The sequence below is a fragment of the Colias eurytheme genome, chromosome 5 (genome assembly GCF_061535395.1).
Source record: "Colias eurytheme isolate Ceu_HAF_F1 chromosome 5, ilColEury1 Martin Lab GWU primary, whole genome shotgun sequence".
NCBI lineage: Eukaryota > Metazoa > Arthropoda > Insecta > Lepidoptera > Pieridae > Colias > Colias eurytheme.
The window spans coordinates 1,981,129-2,008,668 of NC_142984.1; the positions used below are offsets into that span (position 1 = coordinate 1,981,129).

Below are 27,540 nucleotides of genomic sequence, written 5' to 3' on the forward strand. Positions count from 1 at the left end.
ACCGGCTCCCGGTCGTTCAGCACTTGAGTGGTTATAAACAAAATATTCCGTATGAAAAGTCTGTGAAAATGTGACATTTCAAAATGGCGGCACGTAGTTCCAGTTTTTGCCACCGGGTCAGATAAGTTTGTGGCGTAGAGGGAGAATGAACTAGAGGAGGCACTAAAATGACAAGTAATGCGTGAGAGAAATACACTTATGACTATAAAGCTAAGAGCAAGCGAGACAGAAACATTGTTTTTTGTTTCTCTCATGTTATGCGATTTCTTTTGTTGGGGACAAAGGCAGTTTGTCCCAAACAAGCGGCTACAGTCCATTGTTTTGCTAGTTTTCTGTTTTTTCTCGCTGTTAAGTGACTTCAAAGTTTAATAAACGTTGACAGTGATCTGTTTTAATCCGACTTTAAGTGAAAATATGGTGCGTTGTAGTGTGATTGGTTGTAAAAATCGGCCGGAACGAAGATTACCAAATATTACCTTTCACACGTAAGTAAACTTATTTGAAGTATATTGTTTTATAGAACTGGGTATAGTTGATACATTTTCATTAACTCTAATGTGAAATTATCTACAAATATATAATATTTTCATCGAAATAGACGTAAACATTTTTTTGTGTTATCCGACTAAATTACGAAGTGTTCTTGTTGTTCAGGACGCCATTTGTTTTTACGTAGTTTCAAATTTATGGTATAATCATGTGATTAACATAAGGGATACCAGTACAGGGTAAAATTTTCCCCAAAATCGTGAAATGTTTTTTTAATATTAAATATGTTTTTTAGGTTTCCAAAACAAACAAGTACATTAAACAGATGGATTCGAGCTACCGGAAGGAAGAACTGGTTACCAGGAAAAAGTCACAGAATATGTTCTATACATTTTGAGTCGCGTTATTTTCGAAAAACGAAAAAAAAAAACCTATTTGATGCCCAATGCAATTCCAACACTTTTTACAACAGTGAGTAATTTTTGAGATGCGTTTAGTTTGGATTTAAATGGTGTAGTTTAAATATTCATAGACCGATTTTGTTGCTACGTCTACATAATAAACAAAACAAGTTATTAATTTATTTTTATAGAGGTATATTTTGTCTTATTTAGGTACATCTGTGTGGTCTTAAATTGGTCTTAAATTCTATTTTTTTAAATTGTAAAATTATTTAAGTTGGAAAAGGTATCAAATCTACTAAAATTGTGAGGGGAATCTAAAGCCTGTAACATAGTTTTGAACTACATAATACATGCTTTAATTTCCCCAAATATATAAACTGTTTTATTGTAATACTTTTTAATTAAAGATTTTTTTCTATTCTATATTTCTGTTTCTAGTTTGCAAAAAATAACTTAATATTTTTTTTCCAGGTGGAAACACCGAGAAAAATCAAATTAAGAAAAAAATTAATAAATAAAGAACGTGTAGCCGAGCAAAGAAAAAAGAAAATTGCAGTATTGAGGACTTGGGCGTGGCGGTTAAAGAAAAAGAATGCAGAACTGTTCAGCATATTAGTACTCCCCACGTCCTATAGCACAGACAAAGAAAAAATTGCTACAAGCAACATTTAAAGATACAACATAATAAAACAATTAGGTTTGTTCGAAGCCCTCGGTGCGCGAGTCCGACTCGCACTTGACCTTTTTTGTCCTAATTTTACTGTATTTTCTATTATTATTTACCATTGATTGAAAATAAATGATATCTAAACTTTAGCCTTGTTTTTTTATAAAAAATATATGAACTGGGATATTTCGATATTTGTGGTTAATTGCGAGAAGTAATTTGTAAAAGCAAAAGTTGTAATAAATATTTTAAATACCTACAACTTTACCATTAAACTTTATTCCGCAGTTATAGTTTTTTTTTTAATCCCGATCTCAGATCGATCGTAAATAACTTTTCCTCTAATTTTTGTTACCTATATTCTCTTCCGTTTGAAATTGATTTCATTGTTCTATAATATTACTTTTATGTTTCAAAAGTTAATAAAAAATCATGTTGAACAATATTACTTTATTAATTTCAAAAGTTAATATTAAATTAGTGGTCCACTTAGGTCGTGCACATGGCCCAGGGGGGGGTCATGACCCCCATGACCCCCCCCTGGATCCGCGCTTGTACCGGCCGGCCGCCCGGCTATATATTTTATACCCGTGCGAAGCCGGAGCGGGCCGCTATGTTTTTATATACAACGTTCACAGTTTTTCTGTAGTGTATTTACTATTTAGTATCAGCATTGCACCCGTGCGAAGCCGGGGCGGGTCGCTAGTTAAGTTAATAAATAACAAAATCTTTTCAAATCTGTCTTTTTCTTCATAAACCTATCTTACAAAAAAATACCCAAACATTTATAGATATTTTGCCAGTTTTTCGGATAAAAAGTTTTTGTAATAGTTGGCAACATTGACGTAAGGATTCGCCATCTCGTTCGGGTATACGCCGATGTGATCTCTAGTACATTCTCCCTCTACGGTTTGTGGCACTGTACACATCATCTTTTGTTACAAATAAAAAAATGAACTGACTTTTAGTATAATAATTGAATTAACCCTCTTTTGCTAAATGCGTAATATGGATATGAAATGTACCTACACACTACACAGTAGGTACACAAAAATAAAATTATTTATAAATTTATGATCAGATGAAGTCGAGGGCACAGCTTGTAAATAATACAGAATAGAACGTGTGCCGAGCACACGTATCAGAAGTGAAACTTCTTTGGCAAGATTCAAAGATATCAAAATCGTTGCCTTACTCCATGACGTGACGGTATTGCCATGACGCGACCTTGACATTTTACTCTCAACGCGTAGCCTAAAGACGTTTCACTTCAAAAATATTATTATTACTACTAACTAATCTATACATATAATAAATCTGTAGAAGGGTCAATTCTGTACATTGAAAATATTGAAAAAATAAATAGCAGGGGGTGTTACTGGATCGATACCAAACCCAAATATGTGATTAAAAAATTTTTTGTCTATCTGTCTGTCTGTCTGTCTGTCTGTCTGTCTGTCTGTATGTGAAGACATCACGTGAAAACTACTGGTTCGATTTCGATGAAACTTGGTATAATTATACCTTATTATCCTGGGCGTAAAATAGGATACTTTTTATCCTGGAAAAATACGTAAAAAAAAATTAATCTTAATTTTTCAGTTTTATCCATAGACGTTGTTCTGTAGAACCGCGAACACACGTTGCGTATTATTATAGGCCCAGCCGTATTTGGGTCCAATAGATATTTATAAGATGTCATTGTCAGAGTTACTCAAAATGGAGAAATAAACCATCCACGCGAAGACCGACATCAGCGCGGACGGAGTCGCGGGCGGAAGCTAGTTAGTAATATGTGCTTTAATACTAACTAAATAGGAACATACCTAGGAACCATCATATTTTTTATTTTTCTGATTGTCCTTTTCAGGAAACTTTCATATTATGTGTGTCTGTGTAAGTAAACTGTCAACTGATAGGTAGTATCGGATATGTACAGACGGAGTATTTCAAAACATAACTACCTACATAATGAGGAAATAATAGAATCACTCTTTTTGTGGTTACAATGATGCAATAGAATGTAAAGGGCAAAGTACAGTAATAATAATTATTAGCGGAAATACTATTTTCTGTCCCAATAAATCATACGAGTACCTTGTATTATTCTCGATAAATAGCGCGATGACTTTAGTGTTTAAAAATATGTTATGTCTAGGTATTTGGATTTTCAAAGGTTACTCACGTTTAACAATACTTATGAAGTACTCTATATATGGACTACCCTTACAAAATCGTAGACAATTATTTGACTAAGTAAACTAAGTAACTAATAAATATCTAAAATTTAGCAGCAGTACTCAATAGGTATCCATATATTATCTACTATCTAGTATTAGCTCATGCGATTGGTATCAACTGGACTTTTAACTGGACTAACGTCTTGACGAAGACACATATTTTATGAATAGGTACAATACAACTAACCTTTACCTAAGACAACTAACAGTAGATCCCAATTGTGATCCCAATATTCGGACCCTATTCATTTTTTTTCTCGGTAACAGCGTCCAATGTCCAGTTATTTTGGTTACTATTATGACTTTAAATCACATAGATTTTTGTCAACTAATGATGGTGAAAATGACTTGAGTTGGAATTCATAATGAAGCTCTCGGATTGGGATTCTGGATTCTGCAGATGATGAATGTTTACCCATGGTTTACCCGAAGTAATAAATTATTAATTAGCTAGTCCCGCGTTAGGTACATAAGTATATACCTATATTCACATTCCTAAAGGCTAAAACCATTTCGGTAAATCGTTTGAAATAGATTTAATCATTTAAGTAACTAGGTATGTTATATTATTTCTGAAGGCAAAATACCGTGGTCCATGAACTGAATTTGAACTTTTACCGCAATTTATTCTCAATGATTACAATAATTATTATATTATTAATAGGTATGTAGGTACTTACTTATTGTTAAAAATTCTTGTTTTAAGCCATTGACCACCGAGCGCCCCGATCGGGGCGCGACACAATAGATTATCTATTGTGTCTGTGATTCCGGGGACTGATGGATTTAGTTTTTACGAGCTAACAAAAGTTTGATTTAAAATTAAAATTATACCGGCCGAATTGATAACCTCCTCCTTTTTTTTTGAAGTCGGTTAAAAAGGTACGGTTTACCTAAATTTATTTTGTAAGGTCTTTTTGAAGAAAAAAAAAATATGATAGCGTTGTAGATTTTTGGAAAACAGAAAAAAGTATTATCTAAAAGTACTGGCCACTGAGCAAAGAGTGAATAACTGAAAAAGTTAATACATACTTAATTAAAAAAAAAGTTAGTGTTTCAGAATTCATATAAATTAAATTAATTATGATACGGCCGATTATTAAGTACGAATATTGAATACCATTTAGTAAATACTAATTACTAATATGAGATTATATAATTTAGTTTTGAAAGTGTATGCATAATTAATATTTGTCAAAACGACTTGGCGAATCGATCGCATATTTTGTGTTGTGAACGAGGCCAACGCAATCGTAAACAAAGGTTGGCTAATGGCTTGGGATTGCGAGCAAGCCATTGGTCGACGCCACAATCGACGCTAATCAAAGCACGCAGTGACGTCACGTGACGAGGCCGATGGCAGTGACTCGCTACAAAGGGTGAGCTTTGGTCGCACTCCGCTCGTTGTTGTGTATTGGCGTTGAGAGTAATTGTCCAACATTTGTAATGTTTTGGTCAAATGACCACATTTTGGAATTTGTGGAACTATACAAGAATGAAGAAATTATATGGGATCCAAAACACACTTCGCATAAAAACAGAAATGAAGTTATCGAAGCATGGGAACGTATACGAGAAAACATGAGTATAGAATGTACTGTTGTTGATTTAAAAAAGAAAAAAGAATCTTTGATGACGGCGTTTCGGAACCATATTAAAAGAAAGAGAAAGAATCCCGACTACCAGACTTCGTGGTTTCCGTTTTCGGCAATGGAGAGTTTTCTTGGCGGGAGATATGAGTGTGATAGCACACATCAAAGTGAAACAGAGGTAATTAATTACTTATTTATAAAATTGATATGCCTAAAAAAGAAATTAAATCACTACCTACTATTTAATTCATTTAATTATGAGCCTAATTAATTTTAATTTAGGTATATACCTACAAGATATTAGTAATACATAATATTATTTAAGTAATACTACTACTATTTAATAAAAAGTAGAAAATATAATAGACAATTAGTTAAATCATATATTATGTACATATAGTGTAGACTGTAGAGCTTTATTTTATTTATTTATTAATACCTAATTGTATCATAATTTACACCTGTTATGTGTTATTACATTTATTTATTATTGGTTTTATGATTCGACTTTCTAAGAAATAGCGCGATTGTAGGTAGTTTAATGCAATAAAATCCTATAATTCCTATGATTAATTAAAATATTGTCTAATGTCTCTGGAGTCTAGACATAAGATTAATACGATATTCGTATTTCATTGTACGAAGTTCGCAGGCAAATTAGTGACCTGGGTAATGCTCAGTTTACACGGGCTTAGTAAGTAGTAACTAAGTGCTTAGTGCTTGTCACTAATACTAAGTCCCTATGTGTAAAATGAATAGAAGTCGATCCTATTAATAATTTATTAAGTGACAAGTCGATACATTGTGCTTACGAGATGCACACTGGCACACATTCTCGGTACATGTCTGTCTAGAGTCTAGATCATGTAATTCTGTATAGGGGGACTATAACGATTTTGATACCTACATATTAAGTATAAGCTTAACTATCGAACTAAAGGAATTATTAAAATATATTTATTTTTAAAATATATCTTTGTTTCAGTTCTATGATACATACAATACGAGTCAGACCGGCGACCCGTTACAAACTATATCAAACCCATCCACTTCTGAGCGACTGGTTACTGTGAAGCAGCCTAAGCCACCACTAAGAAAACCAATAGTGAAGCATCAACATCAAATAAATCTAAACGTAAAGAAAGCAATAAGCGACAGTCCACATGAACAAAGTTATAACTTTGATAGACGAGAACTTGATGAATGTGATTTATATTGTCAATTACTTGCTAAAAAATTAAGAAGGCTGGACGAGCATCAACGAGACGTTGTTATGCATGAAATAGATAACCTAATATTTAACGCAAAAATGGAATCGTCGCACGTGAATTACTCAGATTCTATATCACCAGCTCAACCAAGGAAGATAAAATCTCCCATTTTCATTGTTACCCCAACGGGTAATAACCAGTTTGATGAAGAGAATTCAATGTATCAGGAACAAAATGATACTTGAAAGTACATACTTTAATTCAGAATCGTGTTAAAAATTGTATATATAATATACTAAGATTAAACAAGTTTTAGTGTATTTGCATTATTTTTTTGTTTTATTAACCTATTTTTATCAGCACACATTTATGTTCCATGGAGAACTCATTCAAACATGAATAATTGAAAGTTGATACAAGAACTTTTTTTTTCTCTGATAAAGATAAGGCAAGAAGATAATTAATCTTATATATAAAAATGAATCGCAAAATGTGTTGGTAAGCGCATAACTCGAGAACGGCTGAATCGATTTCGATAATTCTTTTTTTATTATATTCCTTGAAGGACGAGGATGGTTTTTATGTAGAGAAAACGTAAACATGTACCACGGGCGAAGCCGGGGCGGACCGCTAGTATAACTATATTTTGATGATACAAGAACCTATGCAAGAACTAAATATGTACACACTACATACAAGTAAATATACTGTGAGTAAATACGACTTACTTTTATATTTTATACTTGCAACCCATTCTATACTTTGACTGTTGACATAATATTGACATTTGATTTTTGAAGTTTTGAAAATCAGATGTTTCATCAAAATAAAACAAAGTTACTTGAGAAAATGGTTTTGTTTTACGTAGAATATTTTAACAAACATTTCCTGGCGTTAGCAATAAGTTATTATTCTTGTAATTATTTCAACTTATTATTTTAATTTAGTGGAATACAATGGCGACCTTAGTAAAAGATAAACGAAAAGAGGTATTTATAATTCGTTCTTTGTTTTGGTATTAATACTTATTATAATGCGTAGAAACCACTGTTTGAAAATATATAATAAGATACAAATTTAGACTAAATTTAGGAAGAAAATATTTTAAGAGATAGATTTGAGATCTTTATGTGCTATTGAATATTGTTTGTGAGTATTTATTAATTTGTAACTAATGGATTATTTTCATGCAAAGTAATGTAATAATAAGCCAAATAATGAGAATTAGTAGAACATTAACTTTAACTGATTTTAAAATGTTTAAAATTCTGAGTTAAAAACATAGTTTAGATATCGTGTTAATATAACATATTTAAATAATAAATTGGGATCATGTAGAGAAAAGTCCATGTGTTGTGAGTAATGTCTCATTTTTCAAGCAACCACATCTTATTATTATTTCAGAAAAAGAAATCAAAATTGAAAAATGCAAAAGCATCTCAAGAGCAAAACATTGAGACATGTTTCAGGGAAGTTACAGATGAAGTAAATATAGATATAGAAAGTAGTTTACTAGAAATTTCCAGCACAATACAGGATGATTTAAATGAATCAATACCAGATGAAAATGTTATGCCTGAAGCAAGTGATAAAGATAAAACTTTAAGTGTAGAAATAAACTTATTAGAAAATATAAGTCCAAAAGTAGCTAAAGAAGAAATTTGTGAAAATACAATTGAAGTTGAAAAAGAGATAAGCATTGAAGACAGTAGCGATACAACTCAAGCTTTATCTAATTTAAATGTCAAAACTGCCTCAGAATTAGGTTTTAATGAAATAGGAAATACATATCATGATTTGACTAATAGATTGAAAAGTATACAAATACCAAATCAAGAAATACATAATGTGCAAGAGCAACCTATAGATCCAGTTGAAATAAATGCTATTGAAAATGTAGAAGAGAACACAGTTCCGTCTGCCCCCTTACTTGATGTAACCGAAATAAAACAAACAGCACAAATAACAGAATCATATGTTGATCAAATTATAGTGAAAAAGGCCAAAGTAGCATGTATGCCTTTAGAAGAGGCAATAAGAATTTTTGGAGGGAGAGAAATGGCTGAGGTTAAAGCAATGAGTGATAAAGCTGAAATGGATGTTGAAACTGGACCATTGAGTGGACCAGAGCATCCTTTAGTTGATCTACTGTCTACATTTAGGTGAGTGTATAACATATAATCAATTGAATTTGATATTTTTGGTTTAATGGCATTCAAATGCTTTATAAATATAAATTTAAAAAGAATAGAAAAAATTCGATCACGAGGCGGGACTCGAACCCGCATCCTTTCGCGCCAAACCGGGGCGGATGCCTGACCAATTCAGCCACTTGTGACCCGCCAGAGCGATTGAAAGATTGAAATATAGTCCATCAGAAAAATATTATATATAAAATGCATCAACATATTTTATACAATATAATATATTACAATTTATACATATTTCACATTCATAGGTATCTATATTTTTGAATATCTAAAGTAAGTATTTAAAACTTAAATTTAATTAAATGACAAATAATAAATGCATTTTGAATATTTTTTGAAAGGTAATAGATACACATAATAGATACTCAAATTTCGACGGACCGAAGGACGTTTTTTAAAAACACAAGATTTAATTTAAACGTCTTTAATAATATGTGCTCTCTACATCCAGAATGAGAACTTAAAACTATAAACTTATCGTTAAATAAAAATGCAATGCTGCAACTGCGTTCTAAGAATTATAAAATGCATTAAGGCGATGTAGGGTGGCCGTAGTTATGCCGCGTTAACAAATACGACGTCACATGTACTGCGGGTGGCCCCGATATAACTAGATGGTTTGAAGTATAAATATTTTTACTATCTGAATGTTATTTATCTTTTTGGTCAATTACTAAACAATTGTAACTAAAGGTTTTTGCAAAATAACAAAGTGACTCACTTATTTCACTTATCATATTGTATAATTTAGTTTGTTTTTAAATTTATAAATATAAACAAAATATCTTTGAATAATTACTGAACAATAGCAGTTTTGACCATTATCAAATATGACATTTTTGAAGTGGAACTTCTCTAGGCGCGTTGATAGTAAAATTTCAAGGTCGCGTCAAGGCAATTCCGTCACGTCATGGAATAAGGCGACGATTTTGGTATCTTTGAATCTTGCCAAAGAAGTTTCACTTCTGACACATGTGCTCAGCACACACATTTTTTTTTAGTTTAGAATTAGAACTTAAAATAACTGTAACTTTCATAAAATTAAATACAAACATACAATACATTTCTTCATACAACAGATCATCGCTATCAGCTTTAGAGCGAGAGAGGATAACAATAAACTGTGGATTCACCGAAGAAGAAAAGAGAAGAGAATTACTGTGGAGAATAGAAAAGAAAAGTATAACAATATCAGAGAAATGTCCGTGTGGAGCGAATGTAGATCTTCGTGCGGTGTATGATCATGCTGAGCTGCAGAAGGACAGGCTCCCTGTTGCTAAGTTACGGCTTGAAGGGTTGTTACGAAATGTACAAGAGTGTTATTGTCATCACCAACATGCGGCTTTGTTGGCACATTTTCGGGTATGTACAGATTTTGATTATTAGAAATTAGAATTAATCTATGTCTAGGGTAAAAGAAATAATATTTCCGCGGTAGTGCGTTAACATAATTTAAGGAAGAACAAATGAACGGATACTTCACTACATAGTTACAAAAAGTAATACATCTTTTACTCACTAGATGGCGTAGATGGTTTCATTTGATGTACATGAAAACAATATTTTCTCTTGATGAATGCTCTGTGAAGTCCTAATTAAAATTTATAATATTATCCCTCTTTACAATATTATATTATTTCTCTATTTCATTCTGTTATTTTCTCAAAATCTTGTAATATTTACTCAATACAAAACTCATTTAAAACTAGCTTTAATTGACTTTTACAACTTCCAAACACATTTAAACATAGTAATTATATACTCTTTGACTTCCAGATAGAAGAACTAATATCGGAAACAATAAAAAGCAACAAAAGCGAGATCCGCGAAGCGCTGACGCTGATCCTTCAAGCGCTGCGTCTCAGCGACGGCGTCAGCGTGTACCCTGAAGCGCTGCAGCGCTGGGCCGCTGTGCTCGCTGATGCGTTGGTAGACGAGCGCGATCTGCGGCAGCTGCTGTTTGTTGTGCATCATCTGTTTAGGTGATTATGGGTTATTTGTTGGATAGGAGATTTTTTTTGTTTTGTAGATTAAAAAATCTTATGGATTATAGAATTACCAATAATACACGAATTTCCCATTATTATTATTTTTTGGTGCCTTAGCTTCGTGAAGTATAAAAAATTTTCTGACAATAAGTGGCTTATGGCTATGGGCCTAGAATATATTATGGATTTATTTTCACTTTAAAAGTATCATGTAAGAATTATTTATAAGATAAAATGATTTCTGAGTAATATGTATATTTTTTCAGACAGAGCCGCTCGGTCCAATGGGCGGGGCGAGTAATACGCATGCGCGTGAGTGACACCAGCTCAGCCGCAACCCTAGTGGCCCTTCTAGACGTACTGCTCTCTAGACCTTCGCTGGATAATGCTACGGAGTGTACTGAGGGTAAGTTATCATTATGAGCAATTATTTGATTATCATTATTTTTAACAGTTGCAAAACAATAAACGTTTTTTTTCAAGCACTATCATAAAAAAATTGCGTTTTTTTTTTAACAACAGCACCATTTTCGACACAATCACATTTTTTTTCAACAGCATTAACATTGTATCTTTTATCATCAACATTTCTCATCACTGTCAATGTATTTTTAGATGCAGGGTCCTTCCTGTGAAAGTTTAAGCTATAATCTATCACGTCAATAATGTAAAAATAAATTAAACTTAGCAATAACTTTTTATACTGGAAATGTTTTTTCATTCTTCTCGCGTTTGGAAATTTTAATTAAAATATTTATTTGTTAAACAGTAGTGAAAAAAAAAGACTCGATTTCATATCTACTACTACACAATACATAATATATAATTTGTAATCATAAACGTATTTCTGTACATTTGTCCAGATTTAGACGCATGGGAGGAAGTGGACATTAAGGGGGATGGTGGAGCGGTGGGGGAGGGGAGGCTCAGGGAGAGGGACCTGCTCATGTTGATCAACGCTTTGCCGCTCAGAGACCTGGTGGCCAGGATCGTGCTGTTTATGAGAGCGGTAAGTTTGAAGTTGTGTGATATTTTTAGGGTTGGAAATGTGACTTTTCTTGGTGGCTTACGGCTCCCACACAAAACCGTGAATTCGCATCGCATCGCAACTATCTGCGAATTCGCACGAGCGCACCGGAAGAATTTCCGATCTTACGATATTACGTCAACCTTGGTAACGCCATTTTAGTCCGCACTGAGGCAGCTTAGTCCGCTCTGAGGCAGCATAGTATCAATAAAAATAAAATAACAGGACTTTTCTTTGACTTAACAAAAATATTTGATTTTGTATCTCACCAATGTTTACTGGAAAAGTTAGAAAATTCTAGTATAGGAGGTCCAACATTTAATTGGTTAGCTTCTTATCTATATAATATCTATATAATATACAGCAATGTGTTGTGATTAATATTTTCTAACATCAGTGAAATGAATAAAGTTGTAACTTATAACTCGGAATACAAATATTCAAAATGTGGCGTTCTACAGGGCAGTATTCTAGGCCCTATCCTTTTCGCTCTATATATTAATGATATTCTAAATGAAACAAATCATAAGGCTATTTTATATGCTGATGATGTATCACTAATTGTGACATCTGAAAAGAAAAATAATGTGCTAAAAGATCATGTAAATGAGATTAATGTAACTGTTGACAAAATTATCGAATGGTTGACTTTAAATAATCTAAAAATTAATTTAAATAAATCAATGTATGTACAATTTAGTAAATATTCTATTGTGATTCCGAAATGAGTAACAGATGACCTAAAATTTCTTGGACTTAATATCACTCAACGTTTATATTGAAAACCCTCGAATCCTCCATCCGGACGAAAGGCGGTCGTCGTTAAATAGCGATTTCTTTTTGACGTGACAACGTCTTATAATTCGATAGAGCCGGCTGCACGCACGAAAAAACATGACTTAGCGGCGTTACCTCGCTCTGAGGCGTTCCATGTAAGGCTTTAAGTGCGAGCGAGAGTGCGGAACGAGCGACAAAGAGGCACAATCGGACGTTGTCACGTTCAACTATCGTCAGTAAATCGACTTTACAGACAACCAATTTTTTGGACAGGATTTAAGTGATAGTAGCTCATGGGGTGATGCTACTGGTGGGCATGGTGTGCGCAAAGCGTGCTGTGGCGTGCGCGCGCTGCTGCACGTGTGCCGCGCGCCGGAGCGATATGAACGGCTGCGGGCGCGCGTGCGCGGGCTGGCGGGGGGCGCGCTGAGGGCACTCGCCGCGCTGCACCTGCGCTCCAGGTGTGTGTGTCTCTATATGTCAACTCTACCTTTAATACCAAGAAGCTTATATCTAATACACTGGAGATTGCACTATGACCATTCACTTGTAACAAGAAAATATGACCTTGAATGACGCCTGTATGTTTTTTATCCCTTTCACACCTAACTTGGCAAGTTAAAGATAAAAAAACATACAGGCGTCATTCAACGTCATATTTTCTTGTTACAAGTTAATGTTCACACTGAAATCTCCAGTGTATTAGATATAAGCTTCTTGTTTAATACGCTCTACATCCATTCTCTCGTCCGCGTCCTTGGTACAGTGGTTGACGCGTGAACGTAGAACCGAGGGGTCTTGGGTTCGATTCCCGGTGGAGACGAAGAAAAAAAAATGTCTCGGTCTGGCAGGACACAGAAGGCTGATCACTTACTTGTCCCTAAAGAAAATCGATCAGTGAAACAGATGTATAATGCATCTGCCCCTTACCCCACTAGGGGACATGGGACTTCACATCCATTCTCTAGGTGTCTTGCGTAAGCTCTACATGAGCGCTCTATAGTATTGTACTCTACGTGCAGTTCATAGAACGCTCTACATAACCATACACGTTCTAGATACGTTGAAATAAACAGTCTAAGTATTAGCTTTACATAAACACTCAGGGTAGATCTTGCCGCGTGTTCTTTTAAAAAAAATACAAACATTTTTTAATCTTTATGGAACGAAGTTCCTTATCGCGCGTTGCGAAACGGGGCTAGACGAAAAAAATTTATACAAAAAGTTGTAACGACACTTTTTGCTATAGTTGTAAGCCGTGCAGCGTGTTTCTCTTTCTGTCTCTATCTCATCGAGAAAGGAACTTCGTTCCATCCGGGTGCCCCTTGACACCTCTCAAGTCTTTTATTTTTTCTATTTCCCAGTCCCACATACAGCAGGGACTTAGAAGCCAGCATCTTATCAGAGTTAGAAGCGTGTTTCGCGTCCGGTGTGTCCATAATGGGGGAGGAGTTACACAGACTGCCCGCCTCTTTGCTCACAGAGGATACAGCTAGAGAATATTGTATGGCCTTCCAGAATTTGCATGGTGAGTTTTGTATTCTGCATCATAATATCTTCTTTTCTTGGAAGTACTTTCAGAAATTAATAAAATCGATTGTCGACTTATAAAATAAAGTGGTTTAAAAAAAACATGCATTAGAACAGCCGGTAAAATAAATATACCCGATCTCACAGTTAAAGTTTTTGTTTCGCCTGCACTAAACTTATGCCAAAGTATTCCTTCTTGATGTTACTAATTAAACAAATTATTTTCTTACATCCGTTTAAAACTAACATAGTCATTTTTAAATGCAACCCTTGAATATTTTATTGATATAAATTTTTAAGTAATAAAAAAAATTCGAACCCCGCGCTTCTTCTGCCATATTTTATTGAAATTAACTTATAGGCCAGTAGAAATCGACACTAAAAAACCCTAAATTCGCAAAGCACGATGTAGATTTGAATTTTTGGTATGTTGTTTGGATCAGTTAGGGTGATGTGAATCCCAATTTGCAACTTCGAAAAAGTTGTGCTCGCTGCGCACCACGTGATAAACTGCGAAAATTTTGGACTTTTTTCACTTTTTGCTCTAAAAGTCATAAACTATGCGTTTCCGACAAGTATGATTCAGTACATAAATTAAGGTTATTAAATTTGCAACAATTTAAGCCTAACCGCAGCTCTCTAAACCTTATAACGACTAAACTGTGGCCATTCGAAGATGGTTCATTTTTCCGGAAATATTGAAATTTTTAGTTTTGCTCCCGTTTGAACCAAAATATTGGCAAAAACCGCTCGTTCTATGAGAAAGTCGTATAATAAAGTTGTAGTGCATTTAATTTTCTTTCATTAGAGCATAGAACAAAGTCTGTGAGACAAATAGTTCACTCACAATATCTGAAAAACAAAAAGAAGGTAGAAATAGATTTTTAAAGAATTGAAACTGAGGGCATATAAAATAATAAAAAGGATAATACTTTTTCATTTGCAGGATAGGTAATTAACAAAATTACAAAGATAATTAAATTTGCAACAATTTAAGCCTAACCGCAGCTCTCTAAACCTCATAACAACTAAGCTTGTGGCCTTTCAAAGATAGTCAGTTTTTCCCGAAATTTTCAAATTTTTAGTTTTGCTCCCGTTTGTTTGAACCAAAATATTGGCAAAACCGCTCGTTCTATGAGAAGGTCATAAAATAAAGTAGTAGAAAATTTAATTTTGTTAATTACCTATCCTGCAAATGAAAAAGTATTATCCTTTTTATGATTTTATATGCCCTCAGTTTCAATTCTTTAAAAATCTATTTCTACCTTCTTTTTGTTTTTCAGATATTGTGAGTGAACTATTTGTCTCACAGACTTTGTTCTATCCTCTAATGAAAGAAAATTAAATGCACTACAACTTTATTATACGACTTTCTCATAGAACTTGCGGTTTTTGCCAATATTTTGGTTCAAACGGGAGCAAAACTAAAAATTTGAAATTTTCGTGAAAAACTGACTATCTTTGAAAGGCCACAGCTTAGTTGTTATAAGGTTTAGAGAGCTGCGGTTTGGCTTAAATTGTTGCAAATTTAATTAGCTTTGTAATTTTGTTAATTACCTATACTGCAAATGAAAAAGTATTATCCTTTTTATGATTTTATATGCCCTCAGTTTCAATTCTTTAAAAATCTATTTCTACCTTCTTTTTGTTTTTCAGATATTGTGAGTGAACTATTTGTCTCACAGACTTTGTTCTATGCTCTAATGAAAGAAAATTAAATGCACTACAACTTTATTATACGACCTTCTCATAGAACGAGCGGTTTTTGCCAATATTTTGCTTCTAACGGGAGCAAAACTAAAAATTTCAATATTTCGGGAAAAATGAACCATCTTCGAATGGCCACAGTTTAGTCGCTATAAGATTTAGAGAGCTTTAATTAGACTTAAATTGTTGCAAATTTAATAACCTTAATTTATGTACTGAATGATACTTGTCGGAAACGCATAGTTTATGACTTTTAGAGCAAAAAGTGAAAAAAGTCCAAAATTTTCGCAGTTTATTATTTGCGTATTATCTTTTTTCCTACTTTCCCAAATTTTGTAATTTTGTTAATTACCTATCCTGCAAATGAAAAAGTATTATTCTTTTTATGATTTTATATGCTCTCAGTTTCAATTCTTTAAAAATCTATTTCTACCTTCTTTTTGTTTTTCAGATATTGTGTGTGAAATATTTGTCTCACAGACTTTGTTCTATGCTCTTATGAAAGAAAATTAAATGCACTACAACTTTATTATACGAACTTCTCATAGAACGAGCGGTTTTTGCCAATATTTTGCTTCAAACGGGAGCAAAACTAAAAATTTCAATATTTCCGGAAAAATGAACCATCTTCGAATGGCCACAGTTTAGTCGTTATAAGGTTTAGAGAGCTGCGGTTAGGCTTAAATTGTTGCAAATTTAATAACCTTAATTTATGTACTGAATCATACTTGTCGGAAACGCATAGTTTATGACTTTTAGAGCAAAAAGTGAAAAAAGTCCAAAATTTTCGCAGTTTATCACGTGGTGCGCAGCGAGCACAACTTTTTCGAAGTTGCAAATTGGGATTTACATCACCCTAACTGATCCAAACAACATACCAAAAATTCAAATCTACATCGTGCTTTGCGAATTTAATGTTAATTTCCACTGGCCTATTAACCTTTTCAGACAAAACGCCACAACGAATAGAAGCCCTAAATATTGAAATGCCAGTATTACCGTGCGATGTGCGCATGCGCATCGTGACACAAGCCGCGATAGATAGAGAGTGCGACCATGAACTCGCCAGACTCGTGCTTGACTTCTTGTTTCAGGTAGGGTATATTTTTCTTGGATAAAAGAAAAAAGAGCGTGTGTGCCAAGCACACGTGTCCGAAGTGAAACTTCTTTAACAAGGTTCAAAGATACTAGAATCGTCGCCTTACTCCACGACGTGACGTTATTGCCATAACACAACCTCGAAATTTTACTCTCAACGCGCCTAAAGAAGTTTCACTTCAAAAATTTTTGGGCAATGACATGGATTAAAGTTAATAAATAAATTGTTTTGAATGATTATTTAACAAATGAAAATATTTATATGTCTTGTTGTGTTGTGTGTAATTATTTGTCTTTAATCTTGAATTGAAAGTTATGTTTGAAAATGTAACTGCAATATTGTAAATTGCTTTTAAAATGCCTAATCTACCATTTTATCGTCAAAACCACTTTCCCTTATATAGTTAGTTAACCTTTCCTTAATACAATAAGCTATAAAAAATTATACGTTCCTTTAATATGATATTTGTTTTTTTTTCAGACTGGTATAAAACACAAGCCTTCTACAATGAAGTGTGGGTGCATAGAATCATCGCGCACCGAATTAGCGAGGTTGTTGGACGTACATCCATATTTACATACCATCGCTTTTCATATATTTGCTGATATTACACATGGTATGTATAAAAAATATATATCAATAAAAATGTAAATTATTTGTGTAATTAATTCGCAATACTTAAGAAGTTTTTAATGCATTACCAGATTCTGCACAATTGGCAAGAGAAATAAGAGCGTGTGTGCCAAGCACACATGTCGAAGTGAAACTTCTTTGACAAGATTCAAACATTCAGTGACGTGACGGTATTTTCACGACGTGACCTTGAAATTTTACTCTCAACGCGCTTAAAGAAGTTTCACTTCAAAAAATTAAGCACGTGCTGTTATGACAACAGTTATTCTGGTGTTTTATTTATGTTGAAGTTAGTCATTAAAATACTTAATCGCCAAAGATTTATGCACTTTTATCGTTAGAAAAATAATAATAAATCCCCATTTTAAAGGAGAATCAGACGCGCCACTAGTGCAGCACTTATGCGTGTCAAAATGGCGGCCCACAACGGGTGAGATTCGATCTGTTTTGGACAACTGGACGGAACGATGCCCGCAGTTGATACAATACTTGTTATTGGACTTGGATTATACGCCACATAGGTTAGATATTGCCATACTTTTATGATTTTCATGACTTTAATAACTGAAACATGTTTGGAAAATCCAAAAGTGCAAGCCTCACACGCTCGTGCAAAAGTCGAGACATTAATTTATAATATTCAGATTTTCTTTATGAAATAGTCTAATTGCACATGGTTTTTTTTATCAGCTATAAAATATTAATCGTCAATCAAAACCTATTTAAAAGCATCGTTAAAAAGTGTCTATCAATAAACTATTTTTTATCCAGTTAAATTTTCGTCGAATTATTATTTTTTCAATTAATAATAGGGCTTGATTTTAAAGACCAAGAAACAAAAATGTTTCTTAATTACGTAAATAACTGCAATTTTATCCGATTTCAAAAAAACTATTTTTATTTTATCTTCCACTATATTTGGCCAAACTAATATCATCATTCACACAGCGGCGTATCACTAGAAAGCCAGCTGTTCATCGGTTGGTGGCTGTACAACTTCGTCCCCGAAGCCCCCGAGTGGGCATGGGGCATAATGAAGTCTCTACACCTGCACCGGTCGCATTGGCACTTGCCCCTGGATGCCCCAGGTTTGGATAAGCCCCCGGAGAGCTTGTTGGGGGCAATGTACGCTATATTGGCCACGGATTGGGGGCACTGTGTTCCGTTGGTGAGTTATTTAGTGATTTTTTGTGGTGTGTCATAAAAGTGTGAAGTCCCATGTCCCCGAGTGGAGTAAGGGGCAGATGCATTATACATCTGTTTCACTGATCGATTTTCTTTAGGGACAAGTAGGTGATCAGCTCAGATGTGGTGTGTCATAGTTATTCTTTCTTATATATAAAAATGAATCGCAAAATGTGTTGGTAAGCGCATAACTCGAGAACGGCTGAACCGATTTCGATAATTCTTTTTTTATTATATTCCTTGAAGTACGAGGATGGTTCTTATGTAGAGAAAACGTAAACATGTACCTCGGGCGAAGCCGGGGCGGACCGCTAGTCGATAATAAAAAAAAAAAGTGAAACTATCAAGTGATTATGAATGTGAACATGGGTATTACAGTTCTTCTAACTTAATTCTTATTAATTTTTTCCTGTATGTCATGACACTTCTATCAAATCAGTTGATGAATCGTTTTTAATAAATAGTTAATACTACCGCAGTAGTCAATAATAAAGGATTCACCAAAGATCAATCCTCATGTCATGTCTGGCGAAATATTATATCGTAAAGATGTTAAGTTCCTCTGTATTTCTGTGTGAAAAGATTTCTCTATTTCCAACTAGATAGAGTTCAAATTTCCAGGAATATCACCTTTTTGACCACATATGTCACTATTTTAGGCATGTGGACCAGCAGCAGATGCGCTATATCGCTTGTCAGCATCGCGGCCGGTGGAAGCCGTGCACTGCCTGTCGCGGCTGCTCACTGTGCTGGCCAGCTCGCCCGAGTCCATCTCGCTCACTCCCCGGTAGGTGTAATTTTTTTGAAGTGAAACTTCTTTATCGGGGTTGGAAAAAAATTTGGTGTAACAATTTTTCGTTACGCGTAACATTCTTCCGTTACGCGCCATCTTTTTCTTATCCCTACCACGCGTGATTTGACGTAAGGTAATAAAGAAGTTTCACTTCTTACGTCTGTACACTTGTACACGCACACATTTTTTTTATTTACCTTAAAATACTTGAAAAAGAATTTATATGAACTCGAGTTTTTTAACCCTATAAAAATGTCAAACTTCGGTAGTTGTTTTGAGTTACGTTTTCTGCACAAAGGTTTATGGCCTTAGCAATAGTTCTACTACTTTAATCAAACCCTATTTCACATCGTTTAGTTCAGTAATTATCGCGTAAAGATATCTTACAAAACTCTATTTATCATTTTTCGTAACCTTTGCAAACAATCTCAAAATGAAATTTCCAACAACAATAATCTGTTCCAAAACTTATAATCTACTATATAAAAATAAGTCGGGTTTTCCTTCCTGACGCTATAACTCCAGAACGCACGAACCGATTTCCACGGTTTTGCATTCATTGGAAAGGTCTCGGGCTCCGTGAGATTTATAGCAAAGAAAAGGTGTCTCTGGTGGCGAAACGGAGTTCGCCGGGTATGCTAGTCTGTTCTAAAACTAACTCTTTTTCCTACCCTCCAGGTTCGCAGAAGCAATAACATCAATACTAAACTGGGGTCCCAATCTAGTACAGCGAGCGTTAGGTCGCGGCGGGTTGAGCGGTTTTGAGTTATTGCAGAGAGTCGTCTTGCAACAATTGGATGATATGAAGTGAGATTTTGTAGTATATTATTTTATTATATCATTAGATTGTAGGAATTATGTTTATGATGAAAAATCTTGTGTGCTGTATAAAAAATATGTAATGTATATGTAAGGAATTCAAGCTGAAAAGATGGTTAGTTAACAAAGAATATTTGATGTGTAGTCTCCTTTTTGTTACGGACAAAAATGTTAATCATTAAAAAAAAGCATAAACGCATGCTGTTCGGAATAGATAAAATAATTAAATGGTCACACTGATAGCGGAAACGCGATGCGATGTATTCAATTGGCGACGAATCGGGGTTCGCATTAATTGTTGTCGCATTCTATCGGTGTCTGCCTACCGCGCTGATCGTGATAAGTCGTTTTTGTAGTTCCATCGGCCTACACGGAAGATAGTTATCTGCCGAGCGCATCGGGAGCGTTATTAAATTCGGCATTCGGCCCACAGAGTTTTTAATATCCATAATATTGTGTATTCTTTATTGATATTAGTAATCACGCGCGGACGCGAGTTATTATTGTGAAGTGAAGGACGACGGCAATGGCGGCTGCACTGTGGTGACGTACCTATACACATCGTAAATTGTCTCTTTTGCATTATCTTTTATTATCTATTATTCCCGTAAATATAGTTTTTCCTCCCCAAGGGGCCCCTATTGTTTTTATAACATTTGACTAACCGACACACCACATATTATGTGCAGTTTATGTTCTACGCAACGTGGTAATCTCAGGTATGTACCTAGGTTTGATATTACTATTGTTGTATTATGGTAGCAGAGCAAAATAAATAACAAACATAATTCGTTGGTATACGGAGCGTGGTTGATCGCCGACCACTAGGTTTTTTTGGGTAAAACGTAACACATGCCTTTAAATGACTATTTATAAACTGTTTCTTTCAAATTATGTATCAATGTTTTAAAGAAACAAACAATCATGTACCAAATTAACCCCTCAACTATCTTTTTTAATAAAAGTTTTTGGTCCTTCGAGTCTTTTAGAATAATTACAGAAATATGTAATTACAAGTAGAGTACAATTCAACGCTACTAACAGCCTGGGTGCACGCACTATGGTCTTGGTTTCGACAGGAATTATGCATCAAATTCTCCTATTAAATAATATTGGTCCTTCGAGACCATTACTTATTTTTATTAAAATGTTTGTTGATTACACGTAGAATACCGTTCAGCGTTATTAACAGCATGCACTATGGACAGTCTCGGGTTCAAGTCTTGCTATAATAAAAAAAGCAAATTTTCTTAATAAAATTTGTTGGTCCATCGAGTCCATTACTCATAGTCACAAATTCCTACAGATCGCACGTAGAATATCGTTCAGCGCTATTAACAGCGTGGATGCACGCACTATGGCCGGTCTCGGGTTCGAGTCGCGCCATTTTGGATGCAGCTGTACGAGCTACGGGTGATTGGGACACGCTTGACCGATATGTGGCTGTGCTTTTACAGGTATGGTAAATTATGTGTATTTTTTTATTTTTTGTTATTTTTTTTTATTAATTTTGATTTCATGGTTTATAACTTCATAGAAATTTTGAAAAGAAGTAAGAAATAATGTAAATGAATAGAACTATTAATTTTTAACAAAAAGAAAGAAATGTTACAAATATTTAGGTAAACGATGCCTTAGTGTTACCATTTTGACTTCACTATACATTTACATGTTATCATCACTTTTTCCACATAAAAATAGTTCCTCTCAAAACTTCGAGACTTTTAATATAAAACATACTTTAAAAATATGACTTTTAATTATGTATATATAATATTTATTCAGGACAAAAACAGCAAACGTCACATAGACGAATGCGTGCGCAACTCGAACACAGCCCCACAAGTGTGCGAGAGTGTATTACGTCGGGCTCTCGGGGCTGAGCTAGCGAGTGGGCTCAGTGCGAGGTTGCTGCACTTGCTGCACGCACAGAGGGGGGAGGGGGGGAGGGTGCACGTGGACCACGCTCTCAAGGTAGTAGTAGTTTGTAGTAGTTGGTAGTAGTCATTCCAACATAAAAAACCGCAAAAAATTCTTACAAAATGCCTTTTAAAAAATTTGATTTTGCACTTTTTTTCCGTAGTCGTTGATTTAACCCTCTGTTATAATAAAGCAAATTTTTTCTAGTTGACTTTTGTGTTATTTTCTAAAGTATTAATAAAAAAAATAGTTTTTGGTACTTTCCGGATAAACACCACTAATATTTTGACACAAATATATTTATCATCAGTATCAAGGTTGAAATACGTTGAAACTCAAATACTATAAATTACTTGTCGAAAAATATTCAATTTTACACCAACCTTTTCCATTTCAGCAAGCAGGAAGTTCAATAACATCAGATGATCTAGTCATTCACAAAACAGCTACCGCAGTACTGTATGCGCCATACACAAACCCAGCGCATCTGACCTTGTGGAGATTGTTCTTTCATCTCTATTTGCAACGACCGCCTAATAAGTGAGTCATACATACATGAATAGTATAGGCAGGTAGCAGATAAATGGCGAAATTAATTTTTAGGAAAATCCATTTTTTTAACAAATAAATATGAATGTAAAAAAATACTTTTTTTGAAGTCGGTTAAAAAAGAGCGTATGTATCGAGCACACGTGTCAGAAGTGAAACTTCTTTGGCTCCATGGAGTAACGTATTGCCTCTCAACGCGCCTAAAGAAGTTTCACTTGATAAACATAAAGTCTCAAGTATCTTCACTTCAAAATCTAAAATTAAACGAACTTTTTTCGAATCGAACTTAATCCAATATAAATTTAACTTTTCAAAACCGCTTGTCGTGTAAAAACGTGTTCAATAAATTGGATAATAATAGGACGTTTATAGAATGAATAGGATTTTTTTATTTAGCTAATAAAAGTAAATATGTTTTAGCAACGAAGCAACACTACCAGTTGGGCCTTTATTCTTCAGTGGATTAATCAAATCTCGAACACTAGGACAACTAAAAAAACGCCTCCAAGACGCAATATCACACCATCACAACGAAATAGAAGCATTGAAACACAAACAAAGTATCGATTCACCCGATACATCGATTAGAACAATCGAGAAGAGTCCAACTTCGGATATGTTCCCGCAACTATCGATTATCGATATGGTGGAACAATCGAGTGATGATTCGAATGATGATGAAGAAAATATTGGTGAAGTACACGAGGTTGCTGTTGATGATAATTCTGGTTTAGTGGCTTATCATGTTGCAGCAGAGAGGTATGTATTTTTTTATTTATATTTTTGAAGTGAAACTTCTTTAGGCGCGTTGAGAGTAAAATTTAAACGTCACGTCATGGAGTAAGGCGACGATCATCGAATCTTGTTAAAGTTTCACTTCTAACACGTGTGCTAAGTACACACGCTCTTTTTTGCAATATGTATAATGTTCTTTTAATACATAATTATGTTTTATAGATTACTACGAGAGTATTCCCGTTGGTTGGAAGAAGGTGATAAAGTCAGAGCCTGGCCCCACCATGCTGATATATCTAGGTTTATACCTGAAAAGGTTATTTGTGAAAATTTAATATTTAATTTGTAATTCCTTGATAGCTTTAGTAAAGTATCGTCGCCGTCGACCACAGAGTCATCCCGATCTCTTACAGAAGATTGGCTTCGATTTTCTGTCAAAAATACTAGTAGTGACATCAAAACTATTCTAGCAATATAACAATTTCGAAAGTTTTTAAGAATGTATGGATGATTGTTATTCGGTCTTGCGAAAACCTCTGAGCGGATTTTGATGATACTTCGCAGTTGGATGTTGCTTTTATTTATCAAAACAACACAAGCTATAGAAATACTCGCTTTTGCCTGCGAAATGTTCTCGTAGCACACTAGTTTACACATAATAAATAGCAAGTTATATCATGATTCCTTTTATACAAACAATCAGGTACTATCATCGGCATGGTCAGCGTCGGTACCGCAGTATATAGAACAAACTCGAAAATCAGTCCCCTGTCCAGTGCGAGTTCCACTAACTCACCACGAGATGGCGCTGCAAGCTATACGGGAAATAAGTGATAGGACACATCGCAGGTGATTATTCGATTTTTATTTGAGACTAAGTAAACTTTATAGAACTAATTTGCTTGCATACACAGAGTATACTCAAACTCAAACATTTATTTATTCAATTAGACTTCTTATAGAAGCACTTTTGAAACGTCATTACATATTTTCAACATTTACCACCATATATTTCCATATATTATGTAATGTACAAGTTGCCTATTTTTCATCTTGGAATTTTAACTATCTCTATTAATAAATTTCGTCAAATATGGTTCAACTATTAGTTATTACTAGCTAAAGACAAGCATTCATATAACATTAGTTAAGATTTAAAATAAAAAAAAACAGCAGGAAGCATTATTGCATTATAACTCAAACATTTATTTGTTCAATTAGACTTCTTCAAGAAGCACTTTTGAATCGTCATAATATATTTTTAACATTTACCACCGATATTATTATTTTATTCATAAGTATAGTTCAAGTTACTATAGTAGAGCCAATTTAATAGGCAACATTTGACGTCTATCAATTTTATCTTCATAGGGTGGTAACCTGCTTAAAAACATCGATTAAAGTGAATTAATCGATACGGACTTGAAACATTTGTCAATCGAACTTGAAACACATGTCAATAATTTATGATAATTTTTATTCCCAAGTAATCAATGCATTCGATTCTAGATGTCAGATTTCGATTTTTAGAGTAACGTCTCTGGTATTTAAAAAGAAAAAAGGTTTATTGACACAAAATTGTAGCGACGTCAGTTCTTTAAATCAGAAATTGTTCATTATGTTTAGAATGGTTTATCAGTAAAATCAAGTCCTAAAATTACTTCTATCGGTCATTATTATTATAAATATGTAATCTTAATTGAAAAAAGTTAAACAAATGTGCAGTTCTAACAAAACGAAATATCATGTTATTCTATGTCGTGGTTACTAGGTTACGTTGTTGAATTTTGTTGAACTGTCAAATGTTGCCTATTAAAATGGCTCTACAATAGTCAGTGTTATTGTAGCTGTATTTATTAACTTAACAGTAAAATAATATTTTATTACCATTTCAGAAGAAAAAAGTTAGTTGTCAAGTCACTAGTTGAAGATGTTAACTTCATGGACTCGCGCGCTGTATTGAAGTCGATCGATCAGAGATTAGGCGATGTTGTTGATTTTGCACGGTAAGTTTATTTATGTGTATTATTCTCTAATAATATATCGATTAATAGAGTAATCGAAAAACAGGAGGATTATATTCGTTTAGTAATGTGTCATTGATTACAAAAAAATGTATCCCCATAGGTTTAAAAAAACTTATGTTATGCATTTAGTTGTTCGGATTTTTTAAAGAATTCCGTATTTATGACATTTAGTTATAAATCATTTCTACTAAATGTCATAATAATAATTTCTATAATCGTAGGTATCCTCTTGAAATATAGTAATTAATTACTATAATATTATTTATTACCAGGGAATGGACATCAGAAGTGTCTCGTATTTCCCAACTAGACAGCAAGTTATGGGAGCTAGTGAGCAAGTTGCGCGTGCGCAGGCCGTTGCCGCCAGTCAAAAAGTCGTGTCCACAGAACTGTCGACCCATCACTATACGGATTGCGGTCAGTATCCTGGCTCGAAGGACCAATTTAAATATAATAGAGTTTATGAGAATATTTGGCATTTAAGTGTAAACAATATTAAGTTCCTATTGTTGTAAATTGACTGACTGATTTGGAAGCCTGATTAAAAAATTTTTGCAAATTGTTGAAACTTTGATAAAAAAAAATATTATTAATTTATAATACATTTCTTTTTCAGGAAGACGAATGGTGCATATCTACTGGGGTGGAACGTGAAATACAAGAAAATCGGTTAGTTTATAGCATTTTCATTAATTTATGTAGTTAAAACTAGCTTGTGTAGTGATTTAATGAATTCCCGCTTGAAAATAACCTTTAAATAATATACCGGAGGAATAGAGAACTTCCCCTTTTTTATGTCGGTTAAATATTCTATGTCGAAACACAACAATATTTAAGCTAGGAAACTTTTCTTTATAATAATTGTGTAAATACCTTGTAAATACATTAAAATATACAAAAAAGTAAAGGTTTATTTGTGTACAGACGTGCGTCCCGTGCGGGCGTGCGGCGCCTGTGCCGCGCCAGACCGCACTTCGCACGCACTGCGGCTGCCTTGCTTACGTGTGCGAGGTCAGTTAACATTTTATTGTTTACAAAGTAATCATAGTTATAGGTATAGTTATATATTCTTTATTGCACACAAATTGTAAAATCATTGATGGTTTGACATTATATCTTTAATGTTCATCCAATCTCCTTACTCATTTACCCTTATATCGATCAATATGTCGAAATCAAAATCTTTATATGTATATCATTTAAAACATTACCACGTTACGCAATTGGCAGAATATTTCCAATTGAATTTTAATTATTTTTTTTATAAATGTGTGATACAGACAAACTCGAAATGCGGAAACAGCAGTAAACGTGTGCGAAAGAGTGTGGCGATACATCCCTCTCGTTCACACGTGTTCACACGCGAAAGAGCTGCTGACCAATCTTGTTACAGATCTAGCTGAGGTAAGAATTACATTTAGAAAGAAAATAAAACCAGAATTTGTTTTATAATATTGGATTAAAATGTTCTTAAACAATCACAAAATATTGAAAAACATTGACATTATTATATTAATCTATTTTCAATAGAACCAAAAAGTTCAAATAATTAAATTCATTCTTGAAAATTATTAGTACAATAGTGCACAGATGTTAAATAATTCCAAGGTATTCTGGAATCATTTTAGAATTTACCAAAATGTCTATTGACAATTAACTTTGCTTTACCACAAAAGCCAAATAAAACATATATATAGGATAAACACAGAAGATGATAAATACCTTCGTATCCCATTGGAGCAACTACAAACCGGGCAAATGCTATGTGGAGCTCAGATCACGACAATTCGCTTGCCGCTAAACCACAAGATCAGAAAAAAATGAATTTGCAAATATTTCAAACGTCAGAAAACACGCGAAACTTAGTATATTAATATATAAATATAAATATTCAGGACAATTTTCACACACGGCACGATCTGATCCCATACTAAGCTT

General features: G+C 34.0%; 2 protein-coding genes and 1 long non-coding RNA gene across 3 annotated transcripts in view; all 3 read left to right on the forward strand.

Moving 5' to 3' along the window:
• Positions 1–140: 140 nt before the first annotated feature.
• Positions 141–1,849, forward strand: LOC149908304 (uncharacterized). The gene is made up of 3 exons (XR_016456714.1): positions 141–485; positions 785–960; positions 1,365–1,849. It is a non-coding gene; the product is annotated as an uncharacterized LOC149908304 (long non-coding RNA).
• A 3,291-nt stretch (positions 1,850–5,140) lies between these two features.
• LOC149908305 (uncharacterized) lies at positions 5,141–6,932 on the forward strand. The gene is made up of 2 exons (XM_090102250.1): positions 5,141–5,570; positions 6,378–6,932. Exons 1-2 carry the CDS (start codon positions 5,247–5,249, stop codon positions 6,846–6,848), a joined length of 795 nt encoding a protein of 264 aa, XP_089958376.1. The 5' UTR covers positions 5,141–5,246; the 3' UTR covers positions 6,849–6,932.
• A 463-nt stretch (positions 6,933–7,395) lies between these two features.
• Positions 7,396–27,540, forward strand: part of Epg5 (ectopic P-granules autophagy protein 5) — a 40,984-nt gene continuing 20,839 nt past the window's right edge. Inside the window, exons 1-25 of the mRNA XM_090101724.1 lie at positions 7,396–7,592; positions 8,008–8,765; positions 9,893–10,175; positions 10,590–10,795; positions 11,068–11,207; positions 11,665–11,810; positions 12,879–13,066; positions 13,970–14,133; positions 16,791–16,936; positions 17,422–17,557; positions 17,945–18,095; positions 18,523–18,742; positions 19,419–19,546; positions 20,231–20,359; positions 21,678–21,828; positions 22,157–22,345; positions 22,689–22,831; positions 23,261–23,599; positions 23,798–23,891; positions 24,279–24,424; positions 25,471–25,581; positions 25,875–26,019; positions 26,219–26,271; positions 26,527–26,613; positions 26,883–27,006. Coding sequence (XP_089957850.1) covers positions 7,560–7,592; positions 8,008–8,765; positions 9,893–10,175; positions 10,590–10,795; positions 11,068–11,207; positions 11,665–11,810; positions 12,879–13,066; positions 13,970–14,133; positions 16,791–16,936; positions 17,422–17,557; positions 17,945–18,095; positions 18,523–18,742; positions 19,419–19,546; positions 20,231–20,359; positions 21,678–21,828; positions 22,157–22,345; positions 22,689–22,831; positions 23,261–23,599; positions 23,798–23,891; positions 24,279–24,424; positions 25,471–25,581; positions 25,875–26,019; positions 26,219–26,271; positions 26,527–26,613; positions 26,883–27,006 — 4,410 coding nt within the window. The 5' untranslated portion in view covers positions 7,396–7,559. The remainder of the gene's footprint in view (positions 7,593–8,007; positions 8,766–9,892; positions 10,176–10,589; positions 10,796–11,067; positions 11,208–11,664; positions 11,811–12,878; positions 13,067–13,969; positions 14,134–16,790; positions 16,937–17,421; positions 17,558–17,944; positions 18,096–18,522; positions 18,743–19,418; positions 19,547–20,230; positions 20,360–21,677; positions 21,829–22,156; positions 22,346–22,688; positions 22,832–23,260; positions 23,600–23,797; positions 23,892–24,278; positions 24,425–25,470; positions 25,582–25,874; positions 26,020–26,218; positions 26,272–26,526; positions 26,614–26,882; positions 27,007–27,540) is intronic.